Source organism: Stegostoma tigrinum, chromosome X, assembly GCF_030684315.1.
Source record: "Stegostoma tigrinum isolate sSteTig4 chromosome X, sSteTig4.hap1, whole genome shotgun sequence".
Lineage (NCBI taxonomy): Eukaryota > Metazoa > Chordata > Chondrichthyes > Orectolobiformes > Stegostomatidae > Stegostoma > Stegostoma tigrinum.
This window is the reverse complement of record NC_081404.1, coordinates 17,779,777-17,804,104: the sequence shown is the minus strand read 5'-3', so window position 1 is coordinate 17,804,104 and position 24,328 is coordinate 17,779,777. Positions and strand designations below refer to the sequence as shown.

Sequence of the window (24,328 nt, the reverse complement as noted above, 5' to 3'; positions counted from 1 at the left end):
GAAAGTCCAGCCAATCAGGAACCAATTTGATTCCTTTGGAATTTGATTCTGATGAAAGGTCACTGAGCTGAAATGTTAACTGTGTTTCTTTTTCCACAGATGCAGCCAGACAGGCTGAGTATTTCCAGCATCTGCAGTATTTTGATAATTTTTAGCCCTGGTTCCTCTTGCTGGCATTCCATTAAATACAGTAGGAGACCTGTGGAACTCCTATGGAATTTATTTTTGGCTTAACACAGACAGGAGCCATCCGAGAAACAATTTTATAGAGAGATGCGAGATTGTTAGTGGTATAACAAAAGGTTAATCTGAAATAATCCTTAAAATTAAATTGTGGGAAGTAGATTGAGGATGCAGGTAGAAACTACTAAAAGCCAAATTTAAGATTGATATCAAGAAATACTTCTACACTTGGGAGAGTGATCAGCACTTGAAAATAATTGTGTATGTAGAGTGGTCCGAAGTGCAAATCTAACCTCAAATGTGATTCATTTTTATTTTAAGAGTGTGTTTAACTTTGTTTCTGTCTGTACCGGAAATTTGGATTAGGTACTAACTGCTGTCATGTGACATTAAACTGACTATTTTTTAAAAATTGGCCTCTACTTAATTGACTTTATTTTATTTTTATTTGGTGCATTGCAGACACCATCTCTCTTCATGTTTGAGATGTATGCAGCCAATTGACTTGTTAGATTTGATATTGAAGATGTTGCATTCCTGTCTACTGTGTGATTTACTTAAATTGTTATTGAGATTGACAGTTATAGTCTCCCCATGATTTTAGGAGGTTTCGCCTTGCTCATGCTCTCTCTCTCTGTCTCTCCTGCCCATCAACATGGTACCCACCCATTTTCTGACTGAAATTCTGAGTGTGTTTTTTTGTTGTAAATTGTAGCTCACACAAACAGCTTGCTGGCTCTCTTCCCTTTAATGTGGGATGTGTCATCCTGCATCCATGTTGCTTCACCCGCAGTAATTGCCTTACTGACAAATGAGGGATGGATTTCTACACAAACTATTAACAGTGAGCAACCTATCGCCCTACTCATCCTTTCTGTATGTTAGTTGACAGTTCTACCACAGTTAAATACTGATCAAATGCCTAATGTAGGTGTTTTAGTGAAGGTGTGGCTGAAGTGAGAGGAGGTGGCCACTAAACGTAAGGCATTGTTTCCTTGGAGCTGAAAGGGGTTGGGGATTCCAGTCCACATTTTCCAGAAAACCCCCACTGAGCTTTTCAGGTCTGAATCAATGTGAATTCTCAATGTATACTCTGGTGTCTTCATTATCTCATCAAGCTGTTTGATCCAAGAAGTGTTGAAAGGATTTCACTGGTTTCCTCCTCAGAATTGGGGCTTGCTTCATCTTATTTTCAGCCTTGAAATGTTTTTGTATAATTTTTTCCCCCTGTTCAGTATTTCCTCCACTTGCTTTTGGCACCTGATATACAAATAGGAATATGTCCGGAAACCTTGGAAAGAGAGCTGCAGCTGTGGTAAGGGAAGGGTGGGGGGGTGTCTGTATTGTGTAATGAGGATGCTTGATGCCTCGGATGATCTCTATTCTGCAGCGCAAAGCATGCATCCTTTTGTATTACATTGTGGAATCCAAGAAGCCTAACGCACAGAGAATTGTTGTCCGGATGGGTGGTCTGTGATGGGAAGGGGCCATGAGCCTTTCAGAGCCCCGTGCTACCTTCGTACTCTGAACCCATGAACAGAGGAGCAATCTTGCAACGAAGGACTACTTTTCATATCTCTCTCACACTAGTGAAATTAGAGCCTCTGAGCGATGGAGGCAGTGGGAGTGAGACTTGTCAGAGGGACAAAGCCACCTTTTCGGAAGAGGAACCTGGTGCCAAGGCTGCAGGGAAGATTTCTTTATTGTACGGTAAAGAAGATGCTTCTGGCCAGCAACCCAAAAGTCCCCAAAATTTGAGGTTAAATATTATTGAGAATGTGGAGCCAATTGAACCTCGAACAATAGGCGATCGAAGCAGCTTCAGTATTAGAAATGATGAATTGGGTGATGGTGCCAGATCAGCCTGGGTTGAAGCGGGCGAATTACCAAGCAAATTCCAAGTTGAACCAACGCTAAAATCCGTAAATAAATCTGAAAATGTAGGTTTGTTGCCTTTTTCTACACTCTTTGCCAAGTCCACAGGCCAGTGCAGACATACTGATTTTAATGGTGCTAATGAGAAGACCCACAATGATCACATTCAACCGTGCCAGATGTGTGCCATTGCCAAGATTGAGGAGAATCTTGCCAGTCCTTTGGCTTTGGAGAAAATCCACACAAAAACACAGACTGAAGGCGACCATCCAAGAAGATCTGAGGGAGAAGGAGTCTTGAAAGATCAAACTGAGAAAACCATGAGCCTTCACATCCCACCAGAGCAATCACTGGAAAGTAAATGTCTCAATATTCCAATTGAGAAGAAAGCTCAAGTTGAAAGGGACCTGCCACAAGAAAAGGCTGTGACTCTTTCTCAACATGTGGAGAAAAGCAATGTAAAACCTAAGCCCCAATCTCTGCCTGTGATTGCTGAGAAAAGCCCAGGCATGCTGAGAAGTTCCAGTGGCAACCAGGGTAGAGCTGAACCAATTAAAACCTCAGGAAAGAAGGAGAAGAATCTTCGTCATACCAACTGCCTGTCTTGGCAAGAAAGTGAAATGAAGATGAAAATTCAAGTGAGTAACAGGAAGTATTCCAGAGTAGAAAGCCTGAGAAGCACAGGGGAGATGTTCCACAGGAAAAGTACACAGATAGCAACTGAACAAGGGAAAGGTAAGAGCAGAACATTGGATAACAGTGACATTCATACTCTTTCTGAAGACCTTGAACAAGGCCGGGGCATGCCAACACCAGAGAGAACCAAGTCCAATGCACGGGATCGAAAGATGTTAAAATTTATCAGTGGAATTTTCACCAAGAGCGTGGGCGCGGTGTCTGTCTCACCTGCAAGTGGTGGATTAGCTCAAAGGGAGTTTGCTGCTGGATCCAAAGGTCCCTCCTCAAATCAAAGTAAGCATAAAATGAGCTCAACTTACTCTTTTTAAATCAGTTTAGTGATGTTTGTCCTGGGCTGCAAAGAAATTTATCTGCTTCTTTTGAAGCAAGAAAATGTCCCCAATCCAATTTTCTTGCCTCATGTACTGAAAATGCTGAATCCTAATGGGCCATTCTGGGTTCCCTTGCATACTCCAGCCAAATGACCATTCTACATCCAGGATCTGGACACTCAGAGGCATCGCAGATAAACCTGGTATTGTCCTCATTCACCATGTGCTAGTGAGAGCTCACTTCCAAGCTGGAGTCACAGGACAACAGTTAGGAAAGAGGATCCTGGTTGTAGTGGGAACTGCGGATGCTGGAGAATCAGAGATAACAAAGTGTGGAGCTGGATGAACACAGCAGGCCAATGCTCCTGAGATGCTGCTTGGCCTGCTGTGTTCATCCAGCTCCACACTTTGTTATCCTGGTTGTAGTGACTGTGTCTATGTTACTTGCACAGCTAATATTGTTTTTCCTCTTCAGCTCCAATCCTAGGGGTGCTGACTGAGATCGTCAACTAACTTGATACTGCCAGAGATTAAACTGGGGCTTTACAAAGAAGTGATATTTAATCAGCCATCAGTGGGACTCACTGTCACTCTACCTGCTCTGTTTGGAATGTGGCTCCAGTTTGAAACCATATGGTTGACTTTTAATGCCCCCATGGCTCTTAGAGAAGGGGAATAAATGCTGTTTTATCAGATTTGCCCACAAAAAATGCTTTTAACCTATGAAATAGAGCTGTTTTTCTTACAAGACAAAAGATTAAGAATTGATTTGATAGCAGTGTTTAATTTTATGAAGGATGGAACAGATTGGGTAACGACAAGCTGTATCCAGCAATTGACAAGCTGCAGATAAGAAGGCATAGGTGTAAAAACATGTGATTTAGGATCAGGAGAAAGATAATTTTTTTTGCACAGACTTACAGGGCTGTGGAATGCACTGCTGGAGTTAGTATTGAAACAGAAATCATGTTAAGATTCAAGAATGATTGAAGAATAAAAATGATAACAGGATATGGGAGTGGAGTGCAAACATAAGATAAGGATTACAGATTATGTGGAGTTTAAACACCATCATGGACTGGTTGGGGCAAAAGCCAGTTGCCATGTTGTCACTTCCACATCATTGTATAAACTGTAGCCTCTTTTAGATGGGTTTGGAGTATGCCAATATTCCAGTCTGTTATGTCAGAGGCTGGTAGTGCCCATTTACTGGGTTCTTGACCTCAGCCATGCTGTTGGGAATGGATGTCAAGAATAAGGCACTTTGCGAGAGTAAGCTTGTGTGCATCTCCTCAAATAGAACTGAGTTGGGAACAGTTTAGAACATATCCTGTTAAATGGAACAGTCGTGTAGCTCATGAGAGGAAGGATAAATATTATAATGGGTACTTCTAAAAAGAGAAAATCTGGACTAGATGTAAGAAGCACTTCTTGGCCTGATGGACCATTCTTGTCCTGGATAGTACAAATACAGACAGTGCTGTAGAGATTGAGTAAAGGAAAAACTTCCATTTATTTACTGTATTTTATGACCTTTGGACATTCCCAAAGCACTTTACAGCCAATGAAGTATGTTTGAATTGTAGTCACTGTTGTAATGTAGAAAAATCAAACAGTTGTTTCATAGTACAGAACTTGAGTATTCTTGAAAGATTTTGTCAAAGCTTTTCATATTGCACTCATCAGGACAATTCATAAGAAATAGGAATGTAGAAGGAAAATAATATTTATACTGTATGAGAGGAGTGTGCTGATTGGATGGCAAAGGAATTCTGATTGGAAGAGGTATTGCCAGGGTAACGTACTGATTAGATGATGACTGGCAGGGAATTGCTAAGTTTTACTTAAATTTTAAATTTCAAACCAGGCAGATTGGCTCTGATTGGTCAAGGCATTGCCATGAGAAATGAACCAGAGAAATTCTTTCACCTATTTTGTTACACTGAAATAGGTGACTGTATATAAATGTTCTCTCTGTCTGCAAAGAACGAGCCCATATGTATTAATTTACATAGCTTCCAGAACACGAACGTGCACTACACTGAAGCCTGACTGACTATCCTAAATTGATGGTCAGCCCAATTCTCAAATTCGCAAATGTCCAATCATGAAATCACATCAATGTCGGAAACTGGTCTGAGTTTTGCAAGCGTGGGCTGCTTGGGTACACTCAATGCCTTGCTTACTGTGAATGCCAAAAGAATATACTGTTTAATAATATCCAGCCTTTAGGATGCCTGGCCTAGATACTTAGCATCACACAGGGCTTTGAAATTCATATACTATATTACTGATTGTGTGATAGATAGGACTGGCAATGATCTGCCAGTCATCATCTAACTGGTGCATTCTTCATGGCAACACCACTGTCAATCAGAGTTCACTTCATAATCAATCTATGCTCTTCTTTCATATAGAATAAATGTTGTTTTCTTATTACATTGTTGTTTCTTGTGATTTGTCCTGATGGTGAAAATGGGTGTGTGTTTTCAGCAATATCCAAATGTAAGAAATGTGCCAGCTGCAAACACCGGTGAGATAATGACCAAATAATTTGTTGCACTGTGTAATGTTCATTCAAGGATGAATATTAGCTAGGTCACCAGGGAAACTCTCCCCAGGACCTTTTATGTCAAATTGAATGGGCACTTAGGGCTTTGTTAAACACCTCATCTGAAAGATGTCACTGCTGATGATGCAGAACTCCCTCAGTCCTGCGCTGGAGTGTCAGACTGGAATGGAAATTATGAGCTTAAGTCTGGAGTGGAACACAAACCCGGAATTTATGACTGTACAGCAAGTATATAAATGTAAGGACAAAGACAACTGTAAAGAGGTTGTATCCTTGTTATATAAGGTGATGTTAAGACTGTCTGGTACTGTGTGCAGTTCTGGGCGCCTAAACACAGAAAGGACTTTACTGCCCTTCCTAGGGGACATGGGACAATAAAGATCATCCCAGGTATCAAGAGCCACTCGTGTGGAAAGACTAAGGAAATTGGCCTTCTTTACTAGGGCAAAGAAGAGTTTGAGGTGATGCAGTGGAAGTTTATAAGTTACTGAGAGAACTTCATAAAATTGTAGTGAAAGTTTGAAATATGGAGGGTTATCAGTTAAACATATGTTGCTTCAGAGAGAAGGAACTGTGGACACGGAGAATATGGGTATCTCTGTATTTCTCCAAGAGGGCAGGTAACTGACCATTGAGAGTGGATCGGTTGGCTGAATAGATTTCTCTGATTTCCTTTATTTTCTAAGAGGATAAATACGAGAGCAAATAGAACAATTTCACTTCCTGTAGTTGTGTGTAGTGGAGATTAATCTTGTGATCACTTATGATGTCTGTTGAGTGTAATTTGTGTAAAGGAGTAAATGATGCAATGAGTTATTGGGCCTGGAATAAAGTTTAGTGAAACAGATGGATGAAAATTTCATGTTGTTGACCAGAAAGGAACCATCCAGCTTCACACTTTGTTATCTTGCATTCAGAATAGACCCAGTTCCTAACGGGGCCACAGCACAAAACTACCTCTAATTGGCCATGTCACACAGGCTACAGGATTGCTGGTGTGGGAACTGAAACATATATTGAAATAGTCGTTTAAAGTATCACTGTTTCATGAAAGAGGAAATTTTTTTTGGTAAACACACTTCTATTTCAATACGAAATATTATTTTCCATGTTTTGTCATTTTTTTTCTGAAAATGACACATTTCTTCTAACTTCAAAGCTTACATTCTAGAGCATTCAACTACTTGTCATGACAGCAGTTATCTCTGATCATCTGTGTCAAATATTCCACGTACCAGCCAATCCATTTACTACCAGTTCACCTGGAATGTTCCATCTTTAGGAATCAAATCTATTCACTTTAAGTTGTACTTCAATTTCCCCTTGTCCTTCCAACGAGTTTTCAGTTGTTTTAAAACAAAATTGAATCAGACAGGGCAATCTTGACCAAAACACCCTGCCCCTGCTGCCGTCACAAGTTGATTAACAGGTCCTAGCTGCATGCTAGCCTTTTGACAGAAAAGAAAATCTTCCATTTATGTAATATTTTTCTTCATCTTGATCTCAGCTGAGAAGTGCACACTCCAGTGTTGAAATTAGCCATGCAGAGCAGGAAGAGGCTCTGGGTCTGTTCCCTGGGCCCCGGGCATGATGAGTTAACTGGTTTTAGCATGAATGGCGCCACAATTGGTCTCATTGCCCTTGAGGTGAAGAGAGGAAAAATTATGCAGTGTTTCCACTCCTTGAGTTTGTGGAAGTGGATGAGTTTTGTATCTGGATTGTAGCCTTGATCTCAGCAATGATGTCCTTCACAGGACTAAAACATTCCAGTGCTATAGAAATTGTCGCAGAAAGCAAGATTACTTGAGGAAGGTACTGGCACCACAAAACCATAGCCCATAAGACTCAGCATCTGTAGCAGATTAAACAAGAGTAATTAGAATGGCTGAGATAGCAAAAACTGCAGATGCTAGAGTCAGAGATAACACAGCGCGGAGTTGGATGAACACAGCAGGCCAAGCAGTATCAAAGGAGCAGGAAAGCTAACATTTCGGGTCGGGACCCTTCTTCAGAAATGGGGAGGGGGAGGGGAGCTCAGAAATAAATGGAGAAGAGAGGTGGGCCTGGGGAAGGTAGGTGGGATGGTGTTAGGTGAGTGCAGATAGGCAGTGGTGGGGATTGGTCAGTGAGGTGGGAGGAGCAGATTGGTGGGAGAGAAGGTGGACAGGTTGTGTCAGGTCAAGGGAGTGGGGATGAGAGGGAGGGTTGGTCGTGGGATGAGGCTGGGAATGGGTGATTTTGAAACTGATAAAGTCCACATTGAGACCATTTGGGCTGTAAGCTCCCAAGGCAGAATATGAGGTGCTGTTCCTCCAGTTTGAGGTGGTGTCACTATGACACTGGAGGAGGCTCAGGATGGACATGTCAGCCAGGGAGTGAGAGAGGGAGTTAAAATGTTTCAAGACCGGAAAGTGTTGTTGTTTGTCGCGTACAAAGCACAGATGGTCTATAAAACAGTCTCCAAGTCTGCGCTTGATCTCACCGATGTAGAGGAAGCCACATCGGGAGCGATGGATGCAGTAGCCCATGTTGATGGATGTGCAGGTGAACCCCTGTTTAATTTGAAAGGTTTGTTTTGTGTCCTGAATGGACGTGAAGGAGGATGTGTAGGGGCAGGTGTAGCACTTCCTGTGTTTGCAGGGAAAGGTGCTGGGGGAGATGCAGCCAGTGGGGAGTGTGGTGTGGATGAGGGAGTATCGGAGAGACCGGTCTCTATGAAAGGTAGATAGGGGTGGGGAAGGAAATATCTCTTTGGTTATGGGGTCAGATTGTAGGTGGCGGAAGTGGCAAAGAATGATACGCTGGATGCAGAGGTTGCTGGGGTGATATGTGAGGACAAGGGGGATTCTGTCTTTATTTAGAATGGCTTTCCTAATTGTAACCAACATTTTCATGTCTGCTATGGAAACTGTCATCAAAATATATGAATGTGAATAAATTCTGTACTGCTACTTTTTTTAAGTTTCTTCCTGTTTTCTATTTGCATCTGATTGAGTCGCTGAGTGAACAATTAAGTAGACTGTAGGACAGAGCTAACAAACTGGCTGCAGTAACCAGAGGCTCAGTAAACTCTTGGCCTGAGCCATGCATTTTTCAAAAGCATGGAGAAACATTTCATCCAGATTTGCCTGTCTCACTGAGCCTCTCTCTCTGTAGAGATCTGCAGGTGATTCTGTCTCAAAAGTGTGTTTCTTTAGGACAATAACTTGGTAAAATAAACAATGGAGGAAATTAGGCGTTAATGTTGTTTGTTCTCAAATTATGTTGTGAGCCCTTTTGAGAAACTGCCTTGCACACTTATGAATAATAATTTCCTCCATGTAAACATGCATCACTACAATGCAAATCTTGTACTCTGCACACTCCCTGTAATACTTGATGTAACATTTCTTTCTGCCACATTTTTTTGTTATGCTTACCCACAGCTGAATTTGCTATAATTATCCTCAAATTTATTATAATCTTCCAGTATTTTTCATATTACTTTTATCTCTGGTTGAATCTAACGTATGATCGGAAAGTGTACATTCGTTGACACCAGATGAAGGAGTGGCCAAGCTTGACTGTAATGCATTTACATTAGAATATCCTGCCAGTCACTAGCTAATCTCAAACTGAAGAATGGCCACTTCAGTGAGATTCCAGGAAGCAACCTGTGCCTTCCAGTATTTCTAAGTTACACATGATGGAGCATAACATTGGATAGAATCATTGAATGAAAGGACACAGGAGAAAATGATTTGGCTCTCACTGTTTGTGCCAACTCCTTGCAGGAGCTACAAAAACAAAATTGCTGGAAAAGCTCAGCAGGTCTCGCAGCATCAGTGAAGGATAGCTCCTTGCAAGGACTATCGGTTAGTCCCATTCTCTTACCCTTTCCATATAGCTGCAAACAGATTCAAACAAAGACTTTCAAAACAGAATTGGAGATACAGATGAGAGAAGGCAGAGGATGGATACGTTAACCAGGGTTGCTGATTGTGTGTGAACCTTAAATTATTAATAACAGTGTGGTTGAAATGGCATGTTTCTGGAACTGCATTTCTCTTTCCTTCATGATGTTTCCTAGCTGAGCAACTCAAACTCTTGAGCATTGTCTCACAGAGTCCGTTACACAGTGATATCAATCAGCAATAATGGGAACTGCAGATGCTGGAGAATCCAAGATAATAAAGTGTGGAGCTGGATGAACACAGCAGGGCCAGCAGCATCTCAGGAACACAAAAGCTGACGTTTCGGGCCTAGACCCTTCATCAGAGAGCCTTCATCAGATATCAATCAGCAACCCTGGTTAATGTATCCATCCTCTGCACCATGCAGCCAAGTGAGACTGAAGCTAACTGTATTTCTCCCATAGTGAGATCTAAGCCTCAGCTCACCTAACTTGGGTATAGACCAGCAACTGATACTGAAGTCTCCCTGGTCTATATTACTCAGTACCACCAACTCTGCAGTTGAGGGCAGCTGGCAAATAATAGCACATCCTGTATTTCATGTGTATACACAGATTAGAATTCTCAATGAAGCCATTATGGGAGAGAGATCCACAGATAGGAGATAGTGGGGTGTGAAGTTTGACATCTGCTTATTTCATGCAGGTATTTTTGTTTGATACAGAACACGAGGTGTAGATTGCTTGGTTCGCAAAGACATGAAAATTAATATATCTCTCGGCACCTGTCCAATCTGTTTTAATTCCCTGTTGTTACTAAAGGGAAACAAGACCCAAGATATCATTAAAATGTTTAATGACTGCACATTGTAAATAAAACCACATGCCATTTTTTTTGCACAGTTGAATTGAAAAATTCCCAGCAGTTTGGCCAGCCGCACTGGTCTGAGGACCTGCAGTGCAAAGGAGGTGTCAGCAGGGTGGCATCACTTGTGTATCTGGGTTAAGTATCATTAGTATCATCCATGTCAGTGTTGATTTTGTAAAGCACCTTAACTTAGGCAACTTGTGCCTGTCTCTCTCTCCATTTCTAGATGATTGCCGCATTATTCTTCGTCTTTCTCCCAATTTTCCTTCAATCCCTGCCCCCCCACCACCAATTCCCCACCTCTCCTAAAGGCAGTGATTACAGGTGGGCTTCAATAGATCATGATTATTATCCCCGTAACCTGAGAAACATTGACTGAGGACAGGATGGCCTCAGCTGAATATTCTAACATTACACTGTTAACGATGAGATATAAAGGGTGCTTGTGGTGCAGTGGTAGGAAGGATATGGGTCAGAAAATAAATCAGCAGATAGAAAAGGCATGTAAGAAAGGCACTGTTACAATAATCTTGGGGCCTTCAATATGGACTGGAAAAATCAAGTTGGCAGTAGATTTCAAGAAAGGCAGTTCATGGAATGTCTACGAAATTTTTTTTTGGAACAACTTGTAGTAGACCCCACTAGTAAACAGGCAATTCTGGACTTAGCAATGTGTAATAAGGCAGATTTGAATAGGGAGCTGAAGGTGAAGGAACACTGAGGGACCAGTGACCATAATATGATAGAATTCTCCCCGCAGTTTGTGAGGAAGAAGCTGGAATCACATGAAACAATATTATAATTGAGTAAAGGTAATTGCAAATATATGAGGGAGGAGCTGACCGGAGTTGATTAGAAGGGAAGCCTAACAGGGAAGATGGTAAAGCAGCAACAGCAAGGGATTTTGGGATAATTCAGGAGTCACAGCTAAAATTCATCTCAAGGAAGAAGAAATATACTAAGAGAGGATGGGGCAACCATAGCTGACAAGGGAAGTCAGGGACAGCATAAAAGTAAAAGAAAAAACAAAGAATGTGGTGAGAATTTGTGGGAAGCCAGAGGACTGGATAGCTTTTAAAATTAGCAGAAAATCACTAAAAAAGCAAAACGGGGGAAAAGATGAAATATGAGAGTATGCTAGCTAGTATTATAAATGAAGATTGCAAGAGTTTTTAAAAAAATCTATAAGATAAAAGAGGGGCAAGAATGGACAATGGGCTGCTGAAAAATGAGGCTGGAGAAGTAGTAATAGAGAACAAAGAAATGGTGGAGGAACTGAATAGGTACTTCGTATCAGTTTTCACAGGGGAAGATACCAACAGCATACCAAAACTTTAAGAGAGTTAGGGGACAGAAGTGAGTGTGGCGGCCATCACTTAGGAGAAAGTGCTGGGGAAGCTGAAAAAACTGAAGGTAGATAAATCACCTAGACCAGTGGCACTACACTCCAAGGTTCTAAAGGAAATAACTGAGGAGATTGTAGAGGCATCTTTCAGGAATCACTGGGAGTCAGGGAGGGTTCCAGAGGATTGGAAAATGGCTAGTGTAACACCCTTGTTTAGAAAGGGAGGGAGGCAGAAGCTGGGAAATTATAGGTCGATTAGCCTAACTTCTGTTATTGGTAAGATTTTAGAGTCCATTATTAAGGATGTGATTGCTGAATTCTTGGAAGTTCATGGTAAAATAGGGCGGAGTCAGCATGGCTTCATCAAGGGGAGGTCACTCACGACAAATCTGTTAGAATTCTTTGAGGAAGTAACGAACAAGGTTGACAAAGGAGAGCCAATGAAAGTAATCTATTTGAACTTCCGTAAGGTCTTTGATAAGACAATAATGGACAATAGACAGTAGACAATAGGTGCAGGAGTAGGCCATTCAGCCCTTCGAGCCAGCACTACCATTCATTATGATCATGGCTGATCACCCACAATCAGTATCCTGTTCCTGCCTTATCCCCATAACCCTTGATTCCACTATCTGTAAGAGCTCTATCCATCTCTTTCTTGAAAGTATCCAGAGAGTTGGTCTCCACTGCCTTCTGGGGCAGAGCATTCCATATATTGACCACTCCCTGGGTGAAGAAGTTTCTCCTCAACTCTGTTCTAAATGGCCTACCCCTTATTTTTAAACTGTGTCCTCTGGTTCTGGACTCCCCCCATCAACGGAAACATGCTTCCTGCCTCCAGAGTGTCCAATCCTTTAATTATCTTATATGTCTCAATCAGATCCCCTCTCATCCTTCTAAACTCAAAAGTATACAAGGTGCCACACAGGATGCTGCGAGCTAAGAGAAGAGCCCATGGCATTGGAGCAAGGTTGTTGCATGGTTGGAGGATTGGCTGATTGCTAGAAAGCAGAATGTAGGAATAAATGGTCTTTTTCAGTATAGCAGCTGGTGACTAGTGGAGTTCTGCAGGGGTCAGTGTTGGGTCCATAACTATTCATGTTATACATTAACAATTTGGATGAAGGAACTAAGGGCATTGTTGCTAAGTTTACAGATGACACAGATGGATAGAGGGACAGGTCATGTTGAGGAAGCAGGGAGGCTGCAGAAGGACTTAGATGTGCTAGGCAAGTGGGCAAAGAATTAGCAGATGGAATACAATGTGGGAAAGTGTGAGGTTATGCCTCACACTTGGTAGGAAAAGAAGAGGCGTAGATTACTTTCTAAGTGGAGAAAGGCTTTGGAAATCTGAAGCACAAAGGGACTTGGGAGTCCTAGTTTAAGAACCTCTTAAGTTTAACATGCAGGTTCACATGGCAGTTAGGAATGCAAATGCAATGTTGACATTTATTTCAAGAAGGCTGGAATACAAAAGAAAGATGTAGCATTGAGGGTGTATAAGGCTTTGGTCAGGCTTGATTTGGAATATCGTGAACAGTTTTGTGTGCTATATTTTTGGAAAGTTGTGCTAGTGTTGGAGGGGCTCCAGGGGAGGTTTATAAGAATGATCTGGGAGATGAAGGGCTTGTCATATGAGGAGCAGTTGAGGACTCTGAGTCTGCACTCAGTGGAGTTCAGAAGGATGAGGGGGGATCTGATTGAAACTTACAGAATACTGAGAGGCCTGGATAGAGTAGATGTGAAGATGTTTCCACGAGTAGGTGAGTTTAGGAGCTGAGCGCGTAGCCTCAGAGTGAAGGGACGGCTCTTTAGAACTGAGATGAGGAGGAATTTCTTCAGCCAGAGAATGGTGAATCTGTGGAACTCATTGCTGCAGAGAGCTGTGAAGGCCAAGTCATTGAGGCTATTTAAGACAGAGCTAGATAGGCTCTTGATGAGTAAGAGGATTGAGGTTTACAGGGGGAAGGCTGGAGAATGGGGTTGAGAAACATATCAGCTGTAATGGAATGTTGGAACAGACTCAATGGGTTGAATAGCCTAATTCTGCTCCTATGTCTTATCTTAACCTACACTTGCAAATATATTTATCTGCCCGCAAGACTGTATTAATATTTAAGAATAATCACAAGTTATGGACATCAAAGTTGAGGGCTTTTACAAAAACGAAAAATGTTCTCGCAGTTCTGATGATTTTGTGGCCTGAACTGACAACCTGAGGAGTAATAAGTCATTATATTACACTATTACAGAATGTGGGATGGAAATGTAAAACTGCTGACTTTGTTTTGTCATGCATTGGCCAGGAATATATCTATTGCTTCAAATGGGGAAATACTTTAGAAATCTTGAGTGCTTACGAAGGATGATTGACCCAGTGTGTACTTGGCTGAAGAAAGAAGTATGTATAAATTCAGAGGTTGTGTGTTCCCAGTTGGGAGCCAGGCTTGTTGGGATCATTGTTTAAGAGAGACAGTAGGAACTGCTGATGCTGGAGAATATGAGATAACACGGTGTGAAGCTGAATGAACACAGCAGGCCAAGCAGCATCAGAGGAGCACCCCGGCCCCACCGCTCTTCTCTATTTATTAAGAGCTCCCCTCCCCCTCCCCATTTCTGAAGAAGGCTCCCGACCCGAAATGTCAAGCTTTCCTGCTCCTCTGATGCTGCTTGGCCTGCTGTGTTCATCCAGCTTCGCACCGTGTTATCTCATTGTTTAAGAGTTGTTCACAATACTGCAATGTGGATTCTTCAGCCTGCGCTCCATTTAAGTTTTATTTATTCACAGGACATGAGTGTGGCTGGCCAGACCAGCATTTATTGTCCACTCCATTTGCCTTTGAGATGGTTCCGGTGAGCTGCCTTTTTGAACCACTGGGGTCGGTATGGTGTACGGAAATCTCCAATGATATTAGGGAAGGGGTTCCAAGATTTTGCCCCTGTAACAGTGAAGGAACAATCTTATAGTTCCAAGTTAGGATGGCAAGTGATTAGAGAGGAACTTGTAGATGGTATTCCTATTTATGAGTGAAGTTCACTGAAAGTGCAAGGCTGCTGAATTTTTCTTAAGATTTTCTGTACTGTGACTGGAGGCTCATGTCCATCTTTTTGTTTGAAACAGCCAATTAGATAGAGTGTTAAGGAAAGATGTTGTCTTCCTTTCCCTTGCCATGAGAGTTTCTGACTGTAGCAATCCAACAGTCCTGAAGCTAGGTCTTAACTTGCCTCTGCAGTTGATCTGCCAGCCCATCTTCCAATATGTGTTGGTTGTGGAAAATGACTCTGAAAATGTATTCTTTTGAGCCATTGTTCATCCAATGGGTCACACGATGCAAGAAAGTTTATTGAAAGACCATTAATTCTGAATTGCAAGAGTAAAGGTCTATTATATGAAAACTACAATGAATCTGTTGTATAGAAGAAATTGGTTCTCTTAAAATCCAGTGGTTAAACTGACAAGCCTAATGATGTGTGTTGTGAAATATTTCAAGAAAAACCGACCCATTAGATTTAAATACATTTCTTCAATGAGGAATAGCAATTCAGGTATCATGTGGGCATATATTATAAAAGGATTGAGCACTATTGAAGACCTTGCAGTTATCATTTTCTGGCAAGTAGGGGCTGGGATAGAATAGACCTTTTCTACACAAGGAAGCAAGTATTTGTTTCTTAAAACCCATTCAGAGTAGTTGGATAGGAAATAGATTGTGTTGGTCATCCAGAAAGACTGAAGAGAGCAATTGTAGTGTCAGCCCTTCTAAGTATAATTAAAAATCAGATGCTTCTTCGAAATGACATTGCTTGTGATTGCAACGGAAGGGAACAGGGGCTTGAGTTGGGTGGTTGAGTACTATTTTCAAGTTGTTCAGGGTGGGAATTTGAAACAAAAGTATTGTGTTGTATTAACCAGGAGTCAACAGCTGGGTTCCAGCTCCCCATCTAGCCTAGTCTTTACCTATTTTTCTAATCAACCTGTTCACAGATGTTAATATATGCCACTGGAGTGGTGGGACTTGAACCTGGGCTTCCTAGTCCAGGGGTAGGAACATCAAACTATGCTACAGGAGGGCCCAGCTTGCTTTGTATAATGTGATCAATGATTAAACAAGCTCGAGCTCTTGATTTCACACCAGAACTTATCTTTTGTACTGTAGCTTGTTGGCAATTGTCATTTTTGCCTTTTGGAGGTAGATGTAACCCTAACAGATTTTATTAAAAGCAAATAATCATTCAACTGTGAGGCAAAATAGACTGGAGATTCTCATCTGAAGCAGAGATCCGGCATGAAGACAATCCTTGATAACAAAGAAAGTAATGAAAGCAAGCTTAGTTGTTCACATTGATTATATTTAAACAAAAATGCTCTGTTCCAACTTTCCTACCATTGCTACTCTCATGCTGCATTGCAATGCCATGATTCACGCAAATGGCTATTCCTAATGTGTGATTTCAGACATTGTCAGTTATCAGTGATAATGGGAACTGCAGATGCTGGAGAATCCAAGATAACAAAGTGTGGAGCTGGATGAACACAGCAGGCCAAGCAGCATCTCAGGAGCACAAAAGCTGACGTTTCGGGCCTGGTCTCTGATGAAGGGTCCAGGCCCGAAACGTCAGCTTTTGTGCTCCTGAGATGCTGCTTGGCCTGCTGTGTTCATCCAGCTCCACACTTTGTTATCATTGACTGTTATCACCCTATTTGACTGTGGAAGAATCACCCACAAGCTAATTAGGAGTGGAAACACTGGCTGACCATTTCCCACTGCATCCTATTTTTGGGGTATTAAATTGCTTGGAATAACCCAGATTTTGTTTCGTTTTGAGATGTGGGCAGCAGTGTTTACTGTCCCTCATGTTGTCCACACATGTGTAGGCCTAAAGATTGACATGTAGTTGATTTGTAGTTGACTGAAGTGGTTTTTTAACACTAATCCCCATCACACAAAATTCAGATTGATACTCAGTGAAGCACTGAAGACAATGTTCACTGTCAGAGGTCTTATCTGCCTTCTGAAGTGGGGACTTAACAGATTCCATGACGATATTTCATAGAAGAGTAAGGGAATTCTCCCTGATATTTGCCCTCAATCAACTCAAAAATGTTTATTTGAACATTATCATGTTGCTTTATGTGGCAGTTTGCTGTGCACAAATTAACTGCTGCGTCTCCTGCAGTAAAGCTGAGTACACTTCAAAAGTACTTCCTTGGTTGTAAAGTGCTTTAAATGTCCTAAGGCTGTGAAAGGTGTAATGGAAATGCAAGTTCAGCTTAAGCCACGCCTGTCTACTTTTGTCTTTTTTTATTTTGAAAACCTGGGTTAATCTCCATTTGCAGATGAGTTTCTCCAAATTGAGTGAACTGGTTGCCTGTTGACTGATTGGATATTAACGACTGTTGAATCGTCTAATTTTTAGAATGAAACAAGAGGTCAAAAGCAATGCAGTTCAAGGTCATAGAAGTGTCTAAATTGGCTTGTGTTTTGGCCTATTAGTCTATGAATGATCGTTCCCTTGTGGTTTACAAAGGAACATTTGCCCTGGAATAGATTCCAAGCTTTCAGCTGCAGACTGTGCTTTAATTGGCTTTCATTGTGTTTTCAAAGGGTCATTCCAATATTATTGTGATAAGAATTCACTGAAGATCCTTTGATTCCTGTTGTGTTGTTTATTGTCCTGTTTTATTTTTGAAGAAATCTCTTCTATTCAGGAAAAAGCTCAAAATAATAAAGCATTTGCTGAAATAGGCTGAGTGGCATGGCAACATATAATAAGCATTGAATGCTGTCTTGGCCATTGTATTTTGCATTGCTGTTGTTTTGATGATGCCATCAGGACCATCTCTGTCATTACAATAAGAGTGTCCCAAAATCTTGACGAGCCTAGCAATCTGTCAGAGCAAGTATCTGGGCCATTATGTCCAGAATTATGAACACTTTTGTCTTCAGTCTATGGGTCTAGTGTCTTTTTTAAATTTATTTTTAAAAAAAACTGTACTGCTTTATCAGGCTACTTGTAAATACCATTGTTTTTAACTGAAAGCATTATGGTAGGGGAAAGTACTGTTGACAGCTGATGCCCGCCCTGGATGGCAAAACCTGATATTCTCCAACCTTTTCAGTCATAGACCTCAGGTGAATAGGGGTTATCAAATATTCCTGAAGCTCAATTTTCCTTTTTAACAGTTTCTTCTTTCTCCTCCTCTACCCTGTAATTACTACATAGAAATTGGTACATTTTGGTGGTAATAAAAGGGTTCATCATTTATTGTGAAAGCCAAAGGAACACATCCTGTCCTCTGCCCTGTATAATATTTATAATGTCCTCTGCCCTGTACCATATTTATTATACAGGGCAGAGGACAGGATATGTTCCTTTGGATATAATTCATTTCTGCTAACCAAGTGCTGCTGCAAAATTGGTCACTCTGCATTGCCGAGCATATATTGTGATAACTGTCCATTGTGAGGTATTGTGTTAGATGTCTTATTCGCACACTTCACATTACAAGAGTATGCAATTCCCATCTTTAGTGTATCTAATCTGATATGTAAGGTACTGACACCACACTTTTGTGGCTCTATGCAACTTGGAATTCTTAAGTGTCCTTTATGTTGTTTTTGGTACTGCGAGTTCCTGATGCACCCTTACAAGAGTGACCCTTACAAGAGCATAGCAGGGCACACAATGTGAAAAGGCTACTCAACTCCTCAATCCGTCCATGTGTGTTGAACCTATTCCTTGGGCATTTTATGCAGCCACATTTTTATGAAATTTCCCTCAAATGAAGAAAAGTGCATGAGCTGAAAGGTTGTCGTGCTATTCTTTTCAAAAGAAGTGCTTTGCAAGATTGAGTAGTGTGGGGTATAGACTTGTAAAACAATATAACTGGGAAATGTAAGATCTAGTTGCTTCACTTTAAGTCAGAAGGTGGTGGTTCGAGCCCTATTCTCTAAATTTAAATACATGATCTAGGCTTATGCTTCAGTCCAAAGCTGGGGATGTGTCGCACTGTCAGAGGTGCTATCAGCAATTCAGGTGTTACAGACAAGGTAGAGGTGTGACATAATTCCTCTGTTTCCCACTCCTCAACTGACCATAATAGGATGTATTTTTTGAAGGAATATTTTAACCCCTTGAATCCTCTTTTAAAAAAAACACAGACATGCTTTCTTGTATGTTTCAATCAAACAATGGATTGTCATGGACTATACCAAACCCCCTTCAAATATATCAAGGAAACAGCTAATCCCTAACTTTGCTGTGTTCCAGATGTAATGTGATTGATTACACTACTCTGGTTTAAGCAAAACACACTTTATTCTTAGTCTACAGTTAAAATACAAACAAAAGAAAGAAGAATAGTTCTAACTTTAACTCTACTGGAAAACTTAACAAAGTAATAGATTATTGAATTATGAGACAGCAGCTGTTCCAATGCAATAACATCCCATAAGTACACCATTGGCAAAGACAAATTCTGTAAAATAGATTGTTTCACATGCAGTGTTTCTTCAGCCCAGGAGGAAAGAACATGAACAGAAAATTCAGGAAGAGACAGAGAGGACTCAAGTGCTTTGCAGTAGCAGCTTCAAAATCCCACCAATTACTGAAATCTAAACTGAAACCATGGTCCTGTGGGAGCCTAACTCCACTCATTCATGCTCCTGCTATTGTTCCAACTTGAAAAAAGAACCAGTGACCTCGCCAGCTGTTTACTCTATTGCCTTGGACCAGATACTTCATCACTGCTCTGCCAAAAACACAACATCAGAATACACCTCTTAATAACATAGTATTGTTACAGGATAAACATTTGATTTATCATGACATCCAAAAATGCAACACAAAGCCACTCCTCATCCACACAAGTTACAAACATGAACACACACAAAGAACATACTCTAAATTTTTTAAAGGATCTTAAACGTCACTTTTATTGCCAGTCTTGAACTTGGTAGTTGCAAAGATTGCAGATCTAAAAGATTCTCTTTTGGTTCCCTGAAGAAAAGATGAAGGTTGGAGGTTTGTGGTTTTTCCAGTCAAAGTTGTGGTCAAGCTTTGCAGTGGAGGGTTTTTTTTATTCGCCTGTGGGACGAGGGCATCTCTGGCTGGTGTGTCCTTCATTGCCCTTGAGAAGGTGGTGGTGAGCTGCCTTCTTGAACCGCAGCAGTCCATATGCTGTAAGTGGACCCACAATGCCTTTAGGGAGAGAATTCCAGGTTTTTGACCCAGCGTTGGTATTGGAGGGAATGGATATTTGTGGATGTGGTGCCAATCAAGGGGGCTGCTTTGTCCTGAATGGTATTAAGCTTCTTGAATGTTGATGATGCTGCCCCTCCAGGCCAGTGGGGAGTATTCTATCACGTTCCTGATTTGTGCCTTGTAGATGATGGTCAGGCATGGGGGAGTCAGGAGTTGAGTTGCTGTCTGCAATATTCCTCATCTCTCAGTATCCATTGTGTTTATTTGGTGATTCCAGTTGAGGTTCTGGTCAATGGTAACCACCAAGATGTTGATAGTGACAGTAGCTCCATAGAATGTCAAGGGGCGGTGGTTAGATTGTCTCTTATTGGTGATGGCCATTGCCTGGCATTTGTTGCAAATGTTACTTGTCACTTGTCAGGCCAAGCCTGGATATTGTCCAGATCTTGTTGCATTTAAACATGGACTGCTTCACTATTTGAGAAGTTGCGAATAGTGCTAAACATATATACTTCTGAGGCAAAATGAATTAGCCACGTTTCTCTATCTGTAATGATTCCTAGGCTGGCTTCTTCCTTGTACTGGCTCAGGATCTCTCCCCTTTTATTTGTCTCCCACATGAACTGGTTTCTTGACTTTCAAAGAATATCAGTTATAAAGTGTTTGTTTTTTTTAAATCACAATCTCTCTTTTGTCACGTGACAGTGGTGTTGGGGTATTCCATCGTTCACGCAGTAATTTAATATCATAAACTAGCGTCACATATCAACACAAGTTTTGCAGTCGAATGATGTGACTGTAACAAAGGGATGCAAAATGTCCTGTGGCAGTTCTCAAAGAGTTCCTCAGATGGCTTGACAACACTCCTCTCTTAGAACCTCAAAAAAAATGCTAGAGTGGGACGAAATTAAATGGGTGAGTAAAGGCCAGGGTAGGGTAGAGTATATACAAGCTGTGGAAGGAACTGGATTGAGGAGTTGAGTAGCCTTTTCACATTGCGTGCCCTGCTATGTTCTTGTAAGGGTCACTCTGATTTATTAGAGCATAGAACATAGAACATTACAGCACAGTACAGGCCCTTCGGCCCTCAATGTTGCACTGACCTGTGAAACCATTTTATTTTCAGTTTTAACTGTTTATTCAAGGCATTGTACAGTTTAGAGTCATGCTCAAACCAATAGTCAGATTATGTTGACACATCTGCATCCAGTGCTAATCTTTAGAGCTCTGTTAGTCACCAATAAGATTTCACACCTTGCCGTTAAAAGGCATAGAGTTCCAAAATACCTGCTGTAGCTCAGGTTATTTCTGCATCAATGTAGTAGGGTGCAATCTGGTCTTAGATGCTACGTACATACCTTATAGCCCAGTTTGATTTCATTACTTCATCAACAATTTTTCTTGGCTACCTTTTCATTTTGGATATTTATAGATTTTACAGAAAGACATGTATGGTCTTTTCAAAACAAAAAGAAAGGCACTGTCCAAATTTCTATGGCTGGCAGAAAAATATCTGAACAATCTGTAAGTTCAATAGACATTGGGTTAAAACAGAAACTCAAGGTTCCCAGATGCATGGAGATATTGCCAAAACAGAAAGGAAAGCTGCACTAACTTTGTTTGTTCATATTACCTACACATTCTGTCTGTGGCAGTCAACTCTGAACTTGAATATTCAAATCATTAAACTGTTCAAAATTGCCTTGATTTTGTTTTTTAAAGCACAGGACTCACTTCCAGCAAATCATGAACTTACTCATTGAGAGTAATTTTTCAAATGATTTGCATACTTGCTGCTATAATGGTGATACACAAATTACAACACAACACAATGGGATACATTTTTAGCTTTACCAGCAACTGAAAAGAAAGGCTTGGTGAATACCCAGCTTGTCTTTCAGCAAAAGCTACTGCTGATGGGACTGCTGTGAATTTTCTAGTTAGATGGCAGTATTGAAAGACAAAAATATATTGGTCAAGATCCTTTGAAGCTCTTGTGACCTGTCTGCACTCCTGAATGGAAGGCTAAGAAAATATGGAGTTCAAAATAAATGTTTTGTTTTAAGCAGCCTAATTTGCAATATACACATCAACTGACAAGTGTGACTTATTATGACTTTTTACTTCATTTTAAAAAAAACAAATTATTCTTTTAGCCTCAAGACACATCAGGATCAGGGTTGTCCTGTATCAATTTGCCTGTCACCTCTAACAGCAAGCTTCCTTGCATATCCAAGAGTGGCTCCATCAAAACTTGGCAAAGAAATGGAATTTTTAAACATTTTTTTTCAAATCTTAAAGTGAGAGATTACTTGAAAATAAAGAATTCCACGGAGGCTTTCCTTCCCGGAACTCAACTCACATTAAACCCTTTAGGATAGAAGGTTGCTCACTCTGAAGATTCAATGAATCGTACCTACACTAACGAACCAAATTTGATCAGCTACGGAGAAGCGCGTGCAATATATACCAAAAACAAGAATCTGCTCAGATAGTAGATAAATTATTGTCAACTCAGAGAATATTACACTATTTGGTCGCAAAAGTGCCCAATTTCTGGCAGTTTTGGATCAAGCCCTGGGACATTGCAAAGCATGAAAATGAAACAAGTTAAAAATAGATCAGAGATAATGGGAACTGCAGATGCTGGAGAATCCAACATAACAAAGTGTGGAGCTGGATGAACACAGCAGGCCAAGCAGCATCTTAGGAGCACCAAAGCTGACGTTTCAGGCCTAGACCCTTCAGGGTGCTTGGCGTGCTGTGTCCATCCAGCCCCACGCTTTAAGTTAAAAATAGATCTCTTTCTGGTTGAAGCATGATTTCAGCCTTTCTTGCTCTCACGCTTCCTTTCATGCTCCTTTGCAAAAGCACAACAACTTCAAACAACAGTTGAGCATTAATTTTCATGAGTGTGTGGGAAGGTGGACGGCACACTGCAGGGAACTGAAAATGATGATTTTACATCTAGAAATCTTAACATGACTCATTGTAGGATGTGGACGGGAAACCTTTTAACTTTTTTAAAGGAGGATTACAGATGCTTTGCATCTTGAGAGATTTGCAAACAAAGTCATTGATATTTAATTTTTATACTTGCATACATACTGATATTTAGTTTCAATGTAAAAATGCCTCTTTTTTGTGCTGTAACTCTTTCTCATACTTGAAATAATTCCCATCACCAAATCACCCTTCATTTACATGAGCATGGTGCTTGAAACTGGTTCGGCTTCCTCAGAACCAGCTCTAAAGTGAACAGAACCTCTGATATTTTTATATCTGTTAGCCAGGGCTCCCTGATTGGACCAGCTTAACAGCCCCAATCAGGGCTCTCTTATTCTATGAGTTTCACGTTCTTGACCTCATTACAATTACTACAGTATTAGCACCATTATACATATACTGTTTTTCATCTGAAAGCAGTGAGACAAATTATCCCCAGATCTCTGTCAATGCTGCTGTGTAACCCTGGAAGGATGTGCAGCAGTAGTACTGCAGAAGACTGTTGAGGCTGTGTTTTTAGGTATATTCAAAGCTGAGACAGACAGATATTTAATCAGCAGGGGATAATCAGTAAACCATGATCTAATTGGATGGTGGAGTAGACTCAATGGTTAAATGGCCTGCTTCTCCTACATCATATAGTTGTCTCTCCCCTTGTCTTTCCTGTGTAATGTTGGTTGACCTTCACTCAGCATCTTCTGTACAATTGTAATTGTGAACAGGGTGCAACGAGAATTTTTGGTATTGATGACAGTTTGCATAAAGCCACAGCCTTCTATTGCCTGAGCAGCCAAATATCTACTCTTCTTTTTCTCTTGCCCGATCCTGTCCTCATCCATGCCTACTCTCTATCTGGAGCATGACACACAATAGGAACACTGGCTGCTTTCCTCTTCCCTAACCTGGGTAAGTGAGGATTTGAGGCAGGCTATTAACCACCCTTCTTGTTGCCCCATGCTGGGACTTATTGACTCGAAACAGAGTGTGGATTGAACTTGTGTCTTACTCAGCTACTTGCTACTTGAGCTGTTCAGAACAGAGTTTTCTGCATACTTCCCTAAACGAAATTGAAGAAAAGAACTTTGGAAAACAATTTAAGGCTGTAGCAATAAGGGGCATTGAATATTTAAACTTTTGAAATTAACATTTTTGCTGAGACGAATGAGACTAATAAAGTTTGTCATCCTCAAAAACCCTGTATATAATTTTAGCATCTTGTTACTTTTGATGTACACTAGCGAGTTTTGAGAAGATTTGTAGCTCAAGTTGAGGTTCTGGATGTGAGACTATAACGTGGGACATAACACCAGCGCTTTGTCGGAGGCTCACTGATGATGTTACCTAGAATGGTGACGAAACGTCTGAAAACTAA

General features: G+C 40.9%; 1 protein-coding gene across 4 annotated transcripts in view; it reads left to right on the top strand.

Annotated features, from left to right (window-relative positions):
- Positions 1-24,328, top strand: part of LOC125448320 (arf-GAP with GTPase, ANK repeat and PH domain-containing protein 1-like) — a 190,109-nt gene that overhangs the window by 61,956 nt on the left and 103,825 nt on the right. For 2 of the 4 annotated variants that reach the window (XM_048523564.2, XM_048523562.2), the window contains exon 1: positions 1,539-3,030. The exons of the other annotated variants lie outside the window; for them this stretch is intronic. In XM_048523564.2, coding sequence (XP_048379521.1) covers positions 1,716-3,030 — 1,315 coding nt within the window. In that variant the 5' untranslated portion in view covers positions 1,539-1,715. Of the gene's footprint in view, positions 1-1,538; positions 3,031-24,328 lie in introns of those variants that run through there. 4 annotated transcript variants of the gene reach the window in all.